This window comes from Salmo salar, chromosome 09 (assembly GCF_965601325.2).
Source record: "Salmo salar chromosome 09, fSalSal1, whole genome shotgun sequence".
Lineage (NCBI taxonomy): Eukaryota > Metazoa > Chordata > Actinopteri > Salmoniformes > Salmonidae > Salmo > Salmo salar.
In genome coordinates this window covers 24246539-24265000 of record NC_138299.1, presented here as the reverse complement: position 1 = coordinate 24265000, position 18462 = coordinate 24246539, and the positions used below count along the sequence as shown (strand labels likewise).

Genomic DNA, 18462 nt, shown 5'->3' with positions numbered 1-18462 from the left:
ATTTTATCGCCCCCAGAAACCTGGTCCTTTTACTCTCTGTTCCGGACGTCCTAGACGACCAATTCTCATAGCTTTTAGCCGTACCGTTATGCTACTCCTCCTCTGTTCCTCTGGCGATGTAGAGGTGAATCCAGGCCCTGCAGTGCCCAGCTCCACTCCTATTACCCAGGCGCTCTCTTTTGATGACTTCTGTAACCGTAATAGCCTTGGTTTCACGCATGTTAACATTAGAAGCCACCTCCCTAAGTTTGTTTTAATCACTGCTTTAGCACACTCTGCCAACCCGGATGTCCTAGCCGTGTCTGAATCCTGGCTTAGGAAGACCACCAAAAACTCTGAAATCTCCATCCCTAACTACAACATTTTCAGACAAGATAGAACGGCCAAAAGGGGCGGTGTTGCAATCTACTGCAGAGAAAGCCTGCAGAGTTTTGTCCTACTATCCAGGTCTGTACCCAAACAATTTGAACTTCTACTTTTTCTCTAAAAACAACTTGCTCACCGTTGCCGCTTGCTATAGACAACCCTTTGCCCCCAGCTGTGCTCTGGACACCATATGTGAACTGATTGCCCCCCATCTATCTTCAGAGCTCATGCTGCTAGGTGACCTAAACTGGGACATGCTTAACACCCCAGCTATCCTACAATCTAAGCTTGATGCCCTCAATCTCACACAAATTATCAATGAACCTACCAGGTACCACCCCAAAGCCGTAAACACAGGCACCCTCATAGATATCATCCTAACCAACTTGCCCTCTAAATACACCTCTGCTGTTTTCAACCAAGATCTCAGCGATCACTGCCTCATTGCCTGCATCCGTAATGAGTCAGCGGTCAAACGACCTCCACTCATCACTGTCAAACGCTCCCTGAAACACTTCAGCGAGCAGGCCTTTCTAATTGACCTGGCCCGGGTATCCTGGAAGGATATTGACCTCATCCCGTCAGTAGAGGATGCCTGGTTATTGTTTTAAATGCCTTCCTCACCATCTTAAATAAGCATGCCCCATTCAAGACATTTAGAACCAGGAACAGATATAGCTCTTGGTTCTCTCCAGACCTGACTGCCCTTAACCAACACAAAAACATCCTGTGGCGTTCTGCATTAGCATCAAACAGCCCCCGTGATATGCAACTTTTCAGGGAAGTTAGAAACCAATATACACAGGCAGTTAGAAAAGCCAAGGCTAGCTTTTTGAAGCTGAAATTTGCTTTCTGCAACACAAACTCAAAAAAGTTCTGGGACACTGTAAAGTCCATGGAGAATAAGAGCACCTCCTCCCAGCTGCCCACTGCACTGAGGATAGGAAACTCTGTCACCACCGATAAATCCACTGTAATTGAGAATTTCAATAAGCATTTTTCTACAGCTGGCCATGCTTTCCACCTGGCTACCCCTACCCCGGTCAACTGCACTGCACCCCCCCACAGCAACTCGCCCAAGCCTTCCCCATTTCTCCTTCTCCCAAATCCAGTCAGCTGATGTTCTGAAAGAGCTGCAAAATCTGGACCCCTACAAATCAGCCGGGCTAGACAATCTGGACCCTTTCATTCTAAAATGATCTGCCGAAATTGTTGCAACCCCTATTACTAGCCTGTTCAACCTCTTTCGTGTCGTCTGAGATTCCCAAAGATTGGAAAGCAGCTGCGGTCATCCCCCTCTTCAAACGGGGGGACACTCTTGACCTAAACTGCTACAGACGTATATCTATCCTACCCTGCCTTTCTAAGTTCTTCGAAAGCCAAGTCAACAAACAGATTACCGACCATTTCGAATCCCACCGCACCTTCTCCGCTATGCAATCTGGTTTCAGAGCTGGTCATGGGTGCACCTCAGCCACGCTCAAGGTCCTAAACAATATCTTAACCGCCATCGATAAGAAACAATTCTGTGCAGCCGTATTCATTGACCTGGCCAAGGCTTTCGACTCTGTCAATCACCACATCCTCATCGGCAGACTCCAATAGTCTTGGTTTCTCAAATGATTGCCTCGCCTGGTTCACCAACTACTTGTCTGATGGAGTTCAGTGTGTCAAATCGGAGGGCCTGTTGTCCGGACCTCTGGCAGTCTCTATGGGGATGCCACAGCGTTCAATTCTTGGGCCGACTCTTCTCTGTATACATCGATGATGACGCTCTTGCTGCTGGTGACTCTCTGATCCACCTCTACGCCGACGACACCATTCTGTATACTTCTGGCCCTTCTTTGGACACTGTTAACTAACCTCCAGACGAGCTTCAATGCCATACAACTCTCCTTCCGTGGCCTCCAACTGCTCCTAAATACAAGTAAAACTAAATGCATGCTCTTCAACCGATCGCTGCCTACACCTGCCCGCCCGTCCAGCATCACTACTCTGGACGGTTCTGACTTAGAATATGTGGACAACTACAAATACCTAGGTGTCTGGTTAGACTGTAAACTCTCCTTCCAGACTCATATCAAACATCTCCAATCCAAAGTTAAATCTAGAATTGGCTTCCTATTTCGCAACAAAGCATCCTTCACTCATGCTGCCAAACATACCCTCGTAAAACTGACCATCCTACCGATCCTCGACTTCGGCGATGTCATTTACAAAATAGCCTCCAACACTACTCAGACTGCATCCAGTTTGCTATCACAGTGCCATCCGTTTTATCACCAAAGCCCCATATACCACCCACCACTGTGACCTGTATGCTCTCATCGGCTGGCCCTCGCTTCATATTCGTCGCCAGACCAACTGGCTCCAGGTCATCTATAAGTCTTTGCTACGTAAAGCTCTGCCTTATCTCAGCTCACTGGTCACCCTAACAACACCCACCTGTAGCATGCACTCCAGCAGGTATATCTCACTGGTCATCCCCAAAGCGAACACGTCCTTTGGCCGCCTTTCCTTCCAGTTCTCTGCTGCCAATGACTGGAACGAATTGCAAAAATCGCTGAAGTTGGAGACATATCTCCCTCACTAACTTTATGCATCAGCTATCTGAGCAGCTCACCGATCGCTGCAGCTGTACACAGCCCATCTGTAAATAGCCCTTCCAACTACCTGCCTCATCCCCATATTGTTTTAATTTACTTTTTTTTCTCTTTTGCACACCAGTATTTCTACTTGCACATCATCACCTGCACATCTATCACTCCAGTGTTAATTTGCTAAATTGTAATTACTTTGCTACTATGGCCTATTTATTGCCTTACCTCCTTATTCCATTTTCACAAACTGTATATAGATTTTTCTATTGTTATTGACTGTACTTTTATTTATCCCATGTGTAACTCTGTTTTTTTGTTGCACTGCTTTGCTTTATCTTGGCCAGGTCACAGTTGTAAATGAGACCTTGTTCTCAACTGGCCTACCTGATTAAATAAAGGTGAAATTAAAAATAAATCATCGAACCCACAAATGCTGATGCTCCAGATACTCAACTAGTCTATAGAAGGCCAGTTTTATTGCTTCTTTAATCAGAACAACAGCTTTTAGCTGTGCTAACATAATTGCAAAAGGGTTTTCTAATGATCAATTAGCCATTTAAAATTAGGAACTTGGATTAGCTAACACAACGTGCCATTGGAACACAGGAGTGATGGTTGCTGATAATGGGCCTCTGTACGCCTATGTAGATATTCCATTAAAAATCAGCCGTTTCCAGCTACAATTGTTAATGTTGTAAATGACTATGTCTACACTTTATTTCTGATCAATTTGATGTTATTTTAATGGAGAAAAAAATTGCTTTTCTTTCAAAAACAAGGACATTTGTAAGTGACCCCACACTTTTGAATGTAGTGTATGTATAGCTGGTTGGTTTAAAGTGAATAAGTGTGTTGTCATGTTTCTTCCTCCTGTCCTGTAGCTTTGCCATGGAGCTAGGAGAGTTGTGTGTGGGGCCTCAACGGGGCTCCACCCCGGCTGAGAGGGAGGTGCTGACCTCCATTCTATGTCAGGAGGAGCAAGATGTCCAGACCTGCTCCCTAGCCATGGTGCAGACTGCCTGTGTTCAGAGGTCCACTGTGCTCACACATTCCCGGGGGAAGACTGGCCAACAAGGGTCAGTGTTCCTTTTCAGTCTCCTCTATTTGAGTGACACACAGTACTCTCTGACAACACTACTATAATCTCTGTTTTCATTACTGTTGAAAATAACACCCATATTAACTTTGCAATATTATTTAAAGGCCCGGGGGCAGTCAAAAAATTGATTTTATATGTTTTATATGCATTTTCACTAAGGTTGGAATAATACTGTGAAGTTGTAAAAATGCTAATGCCCTTTTAATGTAAGAGCTGTTAAAAGAAATACAGCTGGAAATTTCAGCCTGTTTTGGTGGGATAGAGTTTTGGCCTGCCTGGTTCCATCAACAGGTGGTGTATTAGCTAATAGACCAATAAGAAAGAGTTCCAAAACACTGCCAATAACAGCTAGTTTTCAGTATTCCCCTCCCCACAGACTAATCCTAGACAGTCCTAATACAATTCTTGCTTGAGAAATTGCTCTTTGCAAAGAAGCTATTTTTGTTTCTTTTTGACCATTTCAATTAAAAACAATCACAGAAAGGTACTTCATTGTCACACAAAAATGATTTGATAATGAGATAACGGCTGCATTGGACCTTGATAGGACCTGAGGTGTTAAAGGGTGTCCAGTTAGTATTATTGTGTGTGACAGAGGCCTCATACCCCCTCTTCATGTTAGTGACCATCACCCTGGTTCAATTATATGAAAAGATAATGTATGTATAGATATACAAGCAATGTCTATACTGGTCAAATACAGAAGTATATCATGAGAATTTTCACTTTTTTACTGTGCTGCTTGTAATCTGAGTACTTTTGAACATTCGCCCTTGGTGTGCATAATATGTTTATTTTGGCTGAAATTCCCTATTTTGCCAACCTGATAGTCATTAGATGCTTTCTGTACACATGACTAATCTAACAAGTAAATAAGAGGACATCACCACAACATTAGTGTATTTAAGACACGGATGTACATTTTATGGGAGGGTACATGAAAAAGAATCATCGCTATAATAATACACTTGATATTTGTACATCAAACTTTTCAGGAAAATGACGTTTTGGGCATATATTGTATGGTTTTGTTTTTCCTAATTTGCGTTGCTTGACAGTGCTGTATGATAACAAGGCTGTCTGAATGAAGACGCTGTTGTCTAGATGATGAGTTATTGTGCCCTCTGTGTCTGACTGGGAATAAGACCAGAAATGCTGTGATTGTTCATCAGTTTCTGCTTACTCTTCAGTGTCTGAAAGGAGAGTCAATCACAAAAAGTATGACTTGAAAGTACTTATCTTATCAACACCATCACGTCGTATGTCAGGTCATTGACTTGCACAATGACATCAACTCTCATATTCCTATTATTCAGTGCCCTTAACTCATGTTCCCTGCAGTAATTACCTACATGTATAATACCCACTTTACTACTAAGCTCTAATAACTTCTCTTCCTGGCAGCACTTAACTGTTGTAAGTATTTATGCTGCAGCTATAATACTGTTGATTGTTGCTCAGAACCTGTGCTGTCTAATAAATCAGACTGCTAATATGACTTTCCTCTCACTGTTTCATTCCACAGTGAGGGACCAGGCACAGACCCTATATAGTTTTGCTTAAAGACTGAAATAAGGTAGCCTCTTTCATACCTCATCCAAGATAGCATATCGTGTTGATTGGTAGTGTTGTATCTGTAGTACTCAGTAGTTGAAACTGAGCCTTAAGTAGTCTGGTGTGCTCTGCCTCTGTGCCCATAATAGACTATGTGTGTCCGCTGATTGATTGGAGGTGAGAGGTAAATGTGAAATCCCATTCGGACACAGATTAGGGATAATCAGAGGCAGTGGGGGTCCTTAGCTCAATTCTGCTATTGCTTAGAAATCTCAATCTTGGTTGTCACTACTATGCATACAGACTTGCTGCACAGGAATACTTATTGTACAAGTTCATCACATATCATGGAAAGACAATAAAGACATGGTACAGTACAGTAGGAAAATGGCACCAGTGATATTTATTTTAAGTGCCAACACTTGTGTGCTTGGTCTTCACATTTCTCCTACAGAATGTGTCTTACCAGTCATTGTTTATCTTGTACTGAACAAAACCAACGAGCAACTATCAGCAAAATCTTGATAACTGTATACATTCCAAAATGATTTTGTATTTATAAGCTTATTTACTCTTTCCCTTTAGGATTTCCATCTGTAGGCAATGTCTATCCCACAAACCCCTCTAACTCACATGCATCCTTCCCCCTGTTGACATATTTGTAAGATTTCTTGAAGGCTTGGTTATAATGAGTAAGACATGCTGAGTTGCATTGGTCTATAGCTGTAGAAAACTAGAGTGAATATTTGTAAAAGCCTAAATCGGGATTTTATCAAGACTCGGCACATATTTAATTGCCATGTTTTTCTACAAGCTTGTCCCAATACAGTGGGAAAGGTCTGCATATTTTCATTTAGACCAACGTCCTTATTACATTCAGGCTGAGGCACATTTAAATGTAGTTAGGAACTTGAAGTGACTGACTGCTTTGTTTTTATTTTATGTCTGTGCTATTTCAGTTAACAAGTCTCTGGATCTATTGAAATAATTAAATGTTTGACCTAAATGTATTTCTGTAGACGATTGTCAATGAAGGGTTCACAAGTTGAAGGCGGAATAACACAGTTTGGCTTTCACTCTTTTAAATGAATTTGATTATGGGTATATGAAAAGAAGGTAACAAGGTGATGATGGCATAGAATCGATGACACATTGATTCTGTTTTAAATGCTCTTGCTAAACAATCTCTGGTATCCATTTCCATGTTATCTATTATAATCGTGTTCTGTACCAATCTGCTATGGGTTCTCTCTTTTGCGTCAAATCCCCCCCTGTGATGGCAGTCCTCCCTTTTACAAACATTGCTTGGTTTGCCACATTGTCTAATTCCGCCTCAATTCCATGTTTCTTTCAGGCAAGCTTTTATTGTTCGAGGCAGTTCCTGTTCTTTAGACAAACTTTTGATGTGTATTACCCGATCCCTCACCTTTTGAGGGCTCTGTGGAGTGGGCTATATAAGGTGTCTGAGCAGGTGTCAACTGGCCACAGGAATCTGTTTTGGGGGCAGGTTGTCTGGTCCATAGTAGGCTGTGGAGGGGACATCGATGTTGGGGTCGCCGTTGTTGGCTGTGTCAATCTGGTTGCACTTCCCCAAGCTCTTTATAATATTGAAGTTGGATCTGGCTGTCTCCACAAAGCTGTTCTCCAGGAGCCAGCCGTCGGACTCTGAGTCTGGGTCCCCCTGTCTCAGCACGTTCTCCAGGGATGTCTGGAGGTAACGTACCCCCGTCAGCACCGACAGCTACAACAGCACACAAACATTACTGAGGAAATCCCTAGACCATGTAATATACTGATGACTGTAACGTTTGTTTATCATTTATAGTGGACCAGAGTAAAATATGTGGGTCCCAGAAGTAGCTGTAGGTTTGGGATGTGTATTTTGGGACAGCTCCATGTGACCCAGTAGAGGACAAAGGGTGAGTCCACACACAAAGCTGAGCATGGATAACCCGGAGCCAATGTCACAAAAGAGATTTGGTGTGGGATTAGGGAGCATGCAAAGTGAATGAACAATTATATTTATCACGCTAAGGGAGGATAAAGTGCATGGGAGGTGGACTAGAAGCCCTGAACACTTCCCTGCAAGTACAAGGTGTCAGACAATCTACATTGCAGTATTCTGAGTTCTTTATAATTAGTGGTTTGCTGAGTTTAAATAATGGTTTTGGTGTATGTCAGGTAAGTCTCAGGCACCATGTTTACTTATATTCAAACCACATCAGTCTGTTTGTAAGGACACCCCTATGCCTACCTCAAACAGCCAGATGATGAGGACGGTGAGGCCGATGGACTGCATGATGTGGGTGTAGTACTCCAGCAGGGCCTGGCGGCAGCCCTTCCTCCACAAGTTGAGCTCCTCTGTCTGGTATTCATAGTTGAAGTGGGCTGAGCTGTTGGTAATCTGGTGCTGGATGCAGGGCCGTGGTGAGTTAATGTTACAGCAGCTGAAGGGAACCCCGTCCATCAGGTATTTCCCTTCCACGTTACTCCTCAGCCGGCTAGAGACGTGGAGAGGGGAAAAGGGAGAGACCGAGACAGAGGGTTGATCACTTGGGGCATCTAGAGCCTCAAATTCAAGAACCTTAAGGTCATAGTATATATGGGCACAGAGCTGAGCTCTGTGTCTGATCTGGCAGGTAGGGTATCACTATTCTAGTCTGTACTTACGCCACAACCTCCCTGTGGGACATGTCCAGGTACCGGTTGCTGATCCACTGGATCTGGAACCAGTCTCTGAAGCCGAAGTTGCCGCAGCACTGGAACTGGATCTGCAGCAGGTCCACAGTGCGCTTCAGAAAGCAGCGGCCTGGTGTGTCCGTGTCCTTATAATAGCGCATGGCCTCCCGCAGACCCAGGTCCAGAGCCTCCTCCAGCTCCCCGAGCATGCTGTAGCACATGAGAGCCCCCACCAGGATGCAGAAGGTGAAGAAGAAGGTGCAGATGACGTAGGGCAGCATCAGCAGCTTCCAGCGCAGGAACTTAGTGGTGTCCGCACAGTCGTAGCAGATCTTCCCGCCCAGGAAATTGATGCCACAGGCGATGAGGCCTGTGGCAATGAGCATGTTGGGGACGTAGTGGAGGTCCCTTTCTGCCATAAGCTCCCAGCGCTTGTTGATCTCCACCTTTAGGAAGAGCCCCAGGCTAAACAGAATCAACCCTGTCACCACGGAAACCCAGTTGAGGATCCACAGCACCTGGGCAAGCTTGTCCCTGTTGGTCTTGGTGAATTTCACTTTCAGCACGGCCATCTTAAATATGTTTGTTTTGTTTTATCCAATGTCCTGGAAGGACGCTGGATGGGGGAGAGGATAGAGGTAGGGGAAGGAGTAAGAGGCACAATGGGCTGTGGATGGATAAAGGGAGGGGCCAGGGTTGTAGATGGGAGGTTTCCACACACCCTCACATAAGCAGTTTAGCTCAGTGATTTATAATCAGTTTCTTGAGTAGGGGTCTCCTATTTATAAGTGTTGGCAGCCCTGCACCACAAGGTATGATCAAACATAATAATGAATATCTGAATCACTGCAGGAACATTTTCTCATACAGTAGCTTTTACACAAATATTAAAAATGACCAAATTGGATAATGCACACCTCTGGACTATGTCACCTCTGCTGAACCCACTATCAACATAATACTTTGCTAAGCAATTCATCTGAAGAAATAGAATGGAATAAACTAGAAATAGAATCGACTATAAAATTCAACAAAAAATACATTAAACAGCAGCATTCAGTGGGACCTACCTTATCTCAGCAACATGCACGGTGTCCGTCTGATCTGGCTCCCATCTCTGTTTAGGGGTTTGTTTTGTTCTTCACTGACAGACATCCTAAGACTTGGCCTGGAGAGAGGCAAGCCGTAGTGGCACAGAAGGAGTAGACAGACACCCGCCCGCAGCAGCATCAGAGTGAGTCCGCTGGCCAAAGCCCCCTGACCCTCCTAATAATCCCCTCTAATCAGACCTGTAGGATTTGGATGTACCTTCTGCCACCTGCACAAATCTGACTGCAGCACCACAAAGAGTTATTGGGCAAGGGTCGTGTGTGTGTGTGTGTGCGTTCGACAGAGTGGCTGATATTGAATGAATAGACAAATACATTTTTTTTCTCAAAGACTAAAGTATGAATAGCCTATTCCATTTACACTAAACGGTGCTCTGCTATTCTTTTTGTTAAATGGAAGCTTCACTGAAGCAAAGGAAACAAGGTCACTTGTAAACTCATATAGTGACAGAGATGAAACAAAGGTAAGAAAAGTAGGGGTTTACAGGGGTGTGTATGTCTGTATGTATGTGTGTGCTTATAGTATTGTGTCCAGTGAGCCCTCTTCTGGGTCTGTGAGTCTCCATTCCTGAAACAGGTTGAGGCCAAGTAAGGCAACACATAACTTTGTGATGACAAGTGTTATTGCCACAATATCAAAGAGGACAATATTAAGCTCATAAGCAAACACTGAAAATGTGTCAGATTGTTTGATAATATGCCTTAATGTGATCAGGTAAACAACATTTCTGCTACCCACAAGTCAGTGCTTTGGTGACACTATGTATGCTTCAGAGGGGAAAGGAAATGGGCCAAGAAAAACTTAACACTGACAATCAAAAGCTCCAAAGACCTTAATACAATCTCCTTTATCCTCATGGTGTAATTGAATTTGCAACAAAGCATTTTCACCTACTCCTCCCCTCACACACTCTCCTATTCCTGTCACACTCTCTGTCTCTCACGCACACGTCCATACACATCCACACTGCCAATCAGCCAATGAGATCTCGAGCGAGATTGAGATTACTTGATTATCATGGCCCGAAGGAGCTTGTGTAAGAGGAGAGTTCTACTGTGGACACACACTAGTCAAGTCAGCACATCCACAGGGAGAGAGATGGCCTGATCCCTGAGTGGAAGGGGAGCACGGATACTGTGGAAGGTAAGTGCTAGAGACTACAGCTTCTGATCACATATTAGTTCTGTGGTAAAATGGGCTATTACTTCGCTGTGTCTGCTGTACTTGGATCTGATGGTGGATATCATAGGCATGAATAGTAGCCCTCTAGGCTTTACGGCACTGCAAGTTAACTACGTTCTTAAAGCCATATCCATAACATTGGTCTTCCATTCTGTAAAGTGATAGGATGGCGTATCGCTGCAGAATGCTGTGGTAGCCTTGCTGGTTAAGTGTGCCTTGAATTCTAAATACATCATCAACAGTATCACCAGCAAAGCACGCCCACACCTCCTACATGCTTCACTGTGGGAAAAACACATGCTAAGATCCTCCGTTCACCTTCTTTGGAACCAAAAATCTCACATTTGGACTCATCAGATCAAAGGACAGATTTCCACTGGTCTAATGTCGATTGCTCGTGTTTCTGGGCCCAAGCAAGTCCCTTTTCCTTATTGGTGTCCCTTAGTAGTGGTTTCTTTGCAGCAATTCGACCATGAAGGCCTGATTGACGCAGTCTCCTCTGAGCAGTTGATGTTGAGATGTGTCTGTTTCTTGAACTCTGTGAAGCATTTTTTTGGGCTGCAATTTCTGAGGTTGGTAACTGTAATGAACTTATTCTCTGCAGCAGAGGTAACTTTGGGTCTTCCTTTCCTGTGGTGGTCCTCGAGAGCCAGTTTCATCATAGCGCTTGATGTTTTTACGATTGCACTTGAAGAAACTTTCAAAGTTCTTGAAATTTTCCTGATTGACTGACCTTCATGTCTTAAAGTAATGATGGACTGTCATTTCTCTTTGCTTATTTGAGCTCTTCTTGCCATAATATGGACTTGGTCTTTTACCAAATAGGGCTATCTTCTGTATACCACTATACCTTGTCACAACACAACTGTTTCTCAACCGTATTACGAAGGAAAGAAACTCCACAAATTAACTTTTAACAAGGTACACCTATTAATTGAAATGCATTCCAGGTGACTACCTCATGAAGCTGGTTGAGAGAATTCCAAGAGTGTGCAAAGCTGTCATCAAGGCAAAGGGTGGCTACTTTGAAGTATCTTCAATATAAAATATATTTTGATTTGTTTAACACTTTTGTGGTTACTACATGATTCTATATATGTTATTTCATTGTTTTGATGTCTTCACTATTATTCTACAATGTAGAAAATGGTAAAAATAAAGAAAAAGTCCTTGGATGAGTAGGTGCGTCCAAACTGTTGACTGGTACTGTATGTTATGCATTATTGTACTTTATCTAAATACCAATTATCCTCTCTGATGCCTGTGGTTTGTAGTTCAATACAACAACATGACTTATTGTTGATGTATTTAATGCATTTATTTGGAGAAGGTTTATAACCAACTATGGATATGAGGGATTATGTTCAGTAATGCTCCCGACAGAGAATCCATTGACTGCAAATTACTGTCTGCTTGACTTCAGCCCAAGTACCAGCCATCCCAAACAGACCCAAAGGTTATTGAACCCAGCTCTTTACACGGCTGTGTTCCTGAGGTCTTCTCCTGTCACCTCTCTCTGGGTTGCCCCCTCCCCTCACTTCCCCTGTCTCCAGGTTTCAGCAGCTGCCAGGGCCTGTGGATGTTCCTGGACCACAGCTGCTGACCCTGGCCCAGTGGGGGAGGAGGCATGGTACAGTACTACTCCAACCATGTCTCTCACAATGATCAGATTGTTGTGTGAATGATATCAACTCGCTAGTTTGTTTTGTACAATGATCTTACCTAGACACCTAGTTTTAACATCTGGGACTGGCGTAACAATATGGGGACAAATGGTTACAACAGGATTGGAAATGTTGTTTCTACAAAGAGAGCTGTTTTCTGATTAATTGGTGGCTGTCTCTCCTGTGTGTGTGTGTGTGTGTGTGTAGGTTTGGGGATTCCATGTGTCTGCAGGGTCGACTGTGGCTCCTCAGCAGTAAGGCAGGACTGCTGGAATCGGGAACGCAGAGCTCTGAAGCAACACATCTGGCTGGGTCGGCTGGTACAGTGGTGGGGCATCACCGGACTCCTGCCCAAGTACCCTGGTAAGGATGCATACGCTAATCTTACACACACAGTCAAACTTTACAAACCGGTCACACTTTACATCACAGATTTGTTATTACTGTGTAACTATTCGTATAAGTACAGTGTAACAAGTGTTGCATTGTTACCGTTAGGGTTATAGCTAGGGTTAGGATTATTGATACGGTTAGGGTTGGCTCTTCAGCTGTAGGTACAATGTATTACCACTCTAGGGTTAGGGTTAGTCTATAGTATTTATACGTATTTATTCCTCTCAGATGCTCAAGAAATAAAGCAGATCTCTCAGATATGGAGAGAGATGGATCAGAACCACCGCAGGGCTTGTCTCCACACTTCTGGGTAATCCTTAAATCACTGATAGGCGGTCTCTCTCTCTCTCACTCTCTTTCTGTCTTCCTCTTTTACTCCCTAATCATTATTTCTTGATCTATTCTCCACATCTCCCTTTTCATCTCTCTTCATTTGATTAGTCTGGAGGAGAAGGGAAGTGAAAGGTGGAATTCACTGATCCAGAGTATGGTGGCTCAGATGGACTAACAACACTGGCCCATATGGACTTCTGAGGACCGCACCGACCAGGGTTACCCACCCCCTAAACTGCAGGCTTTGCTGAAGCTGGTGCTGGTGCCTCGCATTGACAACATATCTGTTCAGGCCATTGTATCCAACCATGGAGAATCCATAAAGTGTTCTCAAAGGTATGACCGTGACTGTCATGTGAACTGAAGTGAATATACAGTATTCTTGATCATGTAAACTACACTTAACACAGCCTGTGCACAGCTCATGTACTTCATCTTGGACAAGGCCAATTTTCTACAGTGCGAAAATGACCTCCTGCAGTCCTTTTGCCATGCTTTCACCATCCCTCCCAGCTTCTCAGAGCAGATCCGGGCCTTCTGGCTGCTCGACCATGGACACTTATCAGTATGTTGACCTTTGACCAGTGTCACAGCACCATTTAGTCCATTGGTGTACAGTGAGTGAACAAAACATTAAGAACACCTTCCTAATATTGAGTTGAACCCCCCTTTTGCCCCTAGAACAGCCTCAATTCGTCAGGGCATGGAACATTGCAGTTCTTGACACAAACCGGTGCACCTCTGAATGGCACAATCCATGTCCATCCAACATCCTTCTTTAATCTGTCTCCTCCCCTTCATATACACTAATTGAAGTGGATTTAACAGGTGACACAAATAAGGGATCATAGCTTTCACCTGGATTCACCTGGTCAGTCTTTCATGGAAAGAGCAGATGTTCTTAATGTTTTGTACACTCAGTGTACATGCCTTCTAGCGGGATGTAATAGAGCCAAAATGGGGGTTAGAGTGCCCTATGGCTACACTCTTAGAAAAAAGGGTTCCCAAAGGGTTCTTTGGCTTTCCCCATAGAAGAAACTCATTTGGTTCCAGGTAGAACACTTTTTTGTTACAGGTTCTATGTCGAAAGGGTTCTACATGGAACCCAAAAGGGTTCTACCTGGAACCAAAAATGTTTCTTCAAAGGGTTCTCCTATGGGGACAGCCGAAGAACCCTTTAAGGTTCTAGATAGAAAAAAAGGCGCTAAGAGTATATGTCATTAACATTTGTGTAGGGCTCAATGGAGCTGCTGCTGAGCCCCAGGTCTGAACCACCCTGGTTCTCCTGGCAGCACCGCTGCATCATCCACAGCCTGCTGAGGAGAAAGCATTCCGCTTGGCGCTGAAGTATCTATACTGGATCAGACCAGCCACAAACAGCCCCTACGACCTCAAGCTCTCTGTGGATGTACTCCTACAGAACAGGTATAGATATACAAAGATATACTATACTGCATAGACTAGTGTATGAAATACTGTCTCTCTGAATATGAAAACTGTAAGCCATACAATCTAGTTTTCTCTGCCCCTCAGCCATGTCTCAGATGCCTGGGCCCTCCTAAAGAAAGGTCACACAGGAAGTGATGACATGGTCAGGTACTTCCTCAATGGATGTGAGAGGCTTGGCCTATGTGTGGAGGCTTCAGACTGCATGGAAGCAGTATGGAAGGTGATCCCTTTTGTAACACATACCATAACAGATGTAAATACATATAGGCATATACAGTACATGCAGTGTGTTTATGTCAGTTTTTCAATAGAAAATGACTATCTTTATTAGGATGTAGGCCATTGTACTAATCAGTCAGAAGAGACTGAGAGTCAGTGTGGAATAGAGGGGTTTCCTCAGCATTGGTGGACCACAGGGATCCCTATGGCAGTGAAAGAGCCAGGTACAGATCAGTGATTGTGACTGATACTGATTTCAGAAATATCATCATCACTATCAAGTATTCTGAAAGTCATTGAAATGTTGGGAATTGCAGGGGTTCCCATTCGTCCGTTCTCTGCCCTGCAGTATCAGTCTCACACCAGCAACACTCTCTCCAGAGGATTGGATCAGACTCCTCAGGGAATCTATGATTGAACTCAGACAACTCCAGCCAACAGTGAGGTACAGTCAATAAAACATGACCCCACAAATGTTGTTCCAAAGCAGTACCCAATACCACTGTGTGGTTGGTATAACCGCTGGCCCAGTGAGGAGGCGGCATGGCCAGGGGAGCACCAAGAGAGGAAAGGGAGCTGACGGAAGCTGAGTCTGACCACCCAGGCCCTGAGGCACCTCCTCCCTAGCCCCTCCCCAGTGGATATGATGACTGACAGGCTGGTAGAGCAGGGAGACACAGAGCCACCTAATGACGGCCTGCCTCTTATAGCTGAGGTACTTTACTACTGTGGCTCTGTCTGAGAGTGAGTGTGCTGAGGTATAATACTTGGGCAATGATGGTTATTAAAATAATGAATATCTTTGTCTCAATGCAGGAGAAACACTGGACTCCGGCACACCTCTCCTCTCAATCCCCATCCAAGGAGAGCTCTGAATCTATGTTCTCTTTCAGCGCTGCCTCCTCTTTGCCCCCTCTGAGATGGGGCATCCCATATGTGTATGGAAGCACAGTGATGCTGCAGCAGATCTCCTCCCTGCTTAGTGATGGAGGAGGGTGTCACAGCAGGCAGGATGACAGCCCATCCCTCCCAGCAGACAAACTCCACCCAGGCTGCCCTGACCTGCTTCTGACCCTAGAGGGCGCCACAGACCCTGTCTCCTTCAACAGCCTGAGTCTAGACAGCAGGAATGTGGAGGAGCTGGTGTTCTCCACTGAGTGTGAGTTCAGATGCACTGACTGGAGCTGTATGATACTCAAGATTTAAGTTGTCAGCTCTTTTTGAAACAAAGTTATTGAATATTACCCCAACATAACATTTTCTGGTCATCTGAGTTCTTGAAAGTGTGTTTTTTTTGTTTCTTTTGTAATGTTTCCATTAGGGGGAGTAGAGGAGATCATGACCTGTGATGCCAGGAGACGACCTCGTAATTGTGAAAGAGGAGGCAGTTCCCCATGTGTATGTAACATTAGACAGAATGTTACATATACATTTACACAATGGCTATGTTTACTTTTTTTTTCAACAGACTGATTAGTCCAATATTCCACTATTTTCTGTGGCCAGCATTGTGTTATAAAGTACAGTAAGATAAGGACGTGTTCTTTATGTGATCATTTGTTTGTCAGACATAGTCTGAGCAGACTAAAACTCCATCCTCAGTTCTATAGTAATGAGGACAACCAATCAGTGCCCTCTGTTTCTGAGATCCAAGTGGAGAGTCACAACTTCCTGACACCTGACCATGGTGTGTTTCAAATGTTACTACACTCTGTGTTGTGCCTGTGTTTTCACTATACCTGCTGTATGACTTAACTGAGAGATAATTAAATAATTGGCCCTTTAACTAAATTTACATTTACATTACATTTAAGTCATTTAGCAGACGCTCTTATCCAGAGCGACTTACAAATTGGTGCATTCACCTTATGATATCCAGTGGAACAACAACTTTACAATAGTGCATCTAAATCTTTTAAGGGGGGGGGGGTTAGAAGGATTACTTTATCCTATCCTAGGTATTCCTTAAAGAGGTGGGGTTTCAGGTGTCTCCGGAAGGTGGTGATTGACTCCGCTGTCCTGGCGTCGTGAGGGAGCTTGTTCCACCATTGGGGTGCCAGAGCAGCGAACAGTTTTGACTGGGCTGAGCGGGAACTGTGCTTCCTCAGAGGTAGGGGGGCCATCGAAAATGACTTTTGTTCATGATAATCCAGATAAAATTGACTACGACAAGGATGTGACTGAGGAAATCATTCATGCACCAAATGTGACTGATGTGTGGAGCGTCATACCTGGAGGGGACAAATCAGAGAACCTCCTCCCCCAGACCTCCCCCTTCTCTGGGGCTGCTGTTGCTTCATCTCTCTGCTTCCTGGAGCTGGAGCCAATACAGGTGACAGACCTCTACTGTCCAATTACATAAATACTGTACATACTATGCAGACCACCTACAGTATTGGCCAACTGGGTTTCTGTGTTTGTTCAGAGGGCGTCTGACCCTCCACAGCTTGAGAAAGCAATGGAATGTTTCCGCCGGGACTCCCAGGATGCAGTGGACCAACCAGAGATCCTGACATCCTGTGCCCTCACTGAGACCACCCAGGACCTTTTCTCTGAGCTCCACCAGACCTTTTGTTCTCTGGAGGAGCTGGGAAGTGCAGGGCCCAGTGGCCCAGATACAGAGAAAGGGTCTACCCTGGAGGGGGAACTGGACAGTGGGGGCTCTAGGAGGTATATCCGGTCCTTCTCTCTCCAGGACTCCTCCCTGCTCATCCCCCGTCGGAGGTCCGTACGCTCCAGACAGCTACAGATCCCTGGAGTCCCTCTGTCCCACATGATCAACTCCAGACGCAATCCCCCAGCTCAGCCCCTCCTCAGCCCCAGAGACATCCAGAGACAGGTTACCTGGAGGGGAGAAGGCCTTGCACAAGGAGGCGGCAGCATGCTTCAGATGCACCCCAGAGGATAGGCTGGGTCACTGTAAGCTGGACAACTGGTGGAAACAAGCCCTGGAGACCTAAAGGGCATCCACTGGCCTATTACCTGCCATAGAGCGGGTATCCACCATAGAGCAGGTATCCACCATAGAGCAGGTATCCACCATCTCAAAAGGTAGTGCTTTTTTACTGTATGTTTATATGCAAATCAATCATTTTGTGTGCTTCATAGTGCCACATTCTGCAGACTCCACATATGCACTATTTTATCTTACGTTTATCTTATGATTATATTAAAATAAACTAGCTTGTTATTTATATCCATCTTACATTTAGAAAACCTATTTAGTGTCACAGCTACCAAAGGTCAAATAATTAATAGTTTGTCATTTTGCACAGATTTGCCGATTTTATAAAAATGGTAATTATTTATTGATATACATGCAGATGGTGTGTTTTTGTGTATGAGTTTGTATTGAAGAATAAATGCCTCTAGTAACATCTTCCTTTGTCATTGTGACGGGGAACATTAAGAGAGTTGCCCTTTGGAACATTAGATTGATGGAGCGTTAGAAACAGCAGCAGCAGCAGCCCAGGAAGGAAACTAGTGTTGTTTTTCACGTCTGGCTGGAGACTGTACAGTGAATGCCTCTCTTCAGAGTAAATGTGTGTGTGTGTGCATGTGAGTGCATGTAATGAGTGCTTGTTTGTGTGTTTGTAAGTGTGTGTCTGTGTGTGTGGCCATTTCTGGCCTGTTGCTGTCACTCAGTGGGGAGTCTGTGCCCGGAGTGGGACTCAAGTGCATGTACTGGTGGGCAGGGAGTCTCCACTGCTGGGAGAGGGGGGGATGAAGGATGAAGTGCAGAGAGAAGGTGGTGTAATGTAATGTCAGACCAGGACTCTCTCAACCTTGTCATAGTTACTCATCCGTGACCACC

General features: G+C 44.5%; 2 protein-coding genes across 2 annotated transcripts; one reads left to right on the top strand and one right to left on the bottom strand.

Annotated features, from left to right (window-relative positions):
* Positions 1–5485: 5485 nt before the first annotated feature.
* LOC106611009 (photoreceptor outer segment membrane glycoprotein 2) lies at positions 5486–9231 on the bottom strand. The gene is made up of 3 exons (XM_014210801.3): positions 8290–9231; positions 7874–8120; positions 5486–7360 (listed from the first exon to the last, which is right to left on the bottom strand). Exons 1-3 carry the CDS (start codon positions 8868–8870, stop codon positions 7094–7096), a joined length of 1095 nt encoding a protein of 364 aa, XP_014066276.1. The 5' UTR covers positions 8871–9231; the 3' UTR covers positions 5486–7093.
* Positions 9232–14534: 5303 nt separating this feature from the next.
* LOC145857969 (uncharacterized) lies at positions 14535–18009 on the top strand. Its single transcript, XM_082955568.1, has 3 exons — positions 14535–15363; positions 15465–15807; positions 15970–18009. Exon 3 carries the CDS (start codon positions 17107–17109, stop codon positions 17554–17556), a length of 450 nt encoding a protein of 149 aa, XP_082811694.1. The 5' UTR covers positions 14535–15363; positions 15465–15807; positions 15970–17106; the 3' UTR covers positions 17557–18009.
* Positions 18010–18462: the final 453 nt, after the last annotated feature.

What these genes read in the sequence shown, in the direction of transcription:
- LOC106611009 (XM_014210801.3), bottom strand. Translation starts at nt 8,870, where the DNA reads ATGGCCGTGCTGAAAGTGAAATTCACCAAGACCAACAGGGACAAGCTT. An exon ending in TCCCACAGGGAGGTTGTGGC is followed by an intron (nt 8,121 to 8,289) that starts GTAAGTACAGAC and finishes CCACGTCTCTAG; the next exon opens with CCGGCTGAGGAGTAACGTGG. An exon ending in TCATCATCTGGCTGTTTGAG is followed by an intron (nt 7,361 to 7,873) that starts GTAGGCATAGGG and finishes GTGCTGTTGTAG; the next exon opens with CTGTCGGTGCTGACGGGGGT.
- LOC145857969 (XM_082955568.1), top strand. Translation starts at nt 17,107, where the DNA reads ATGGAATGTTTCCGCCGGGACTCCCAGGATGCAGTGGACCAACCAGAG.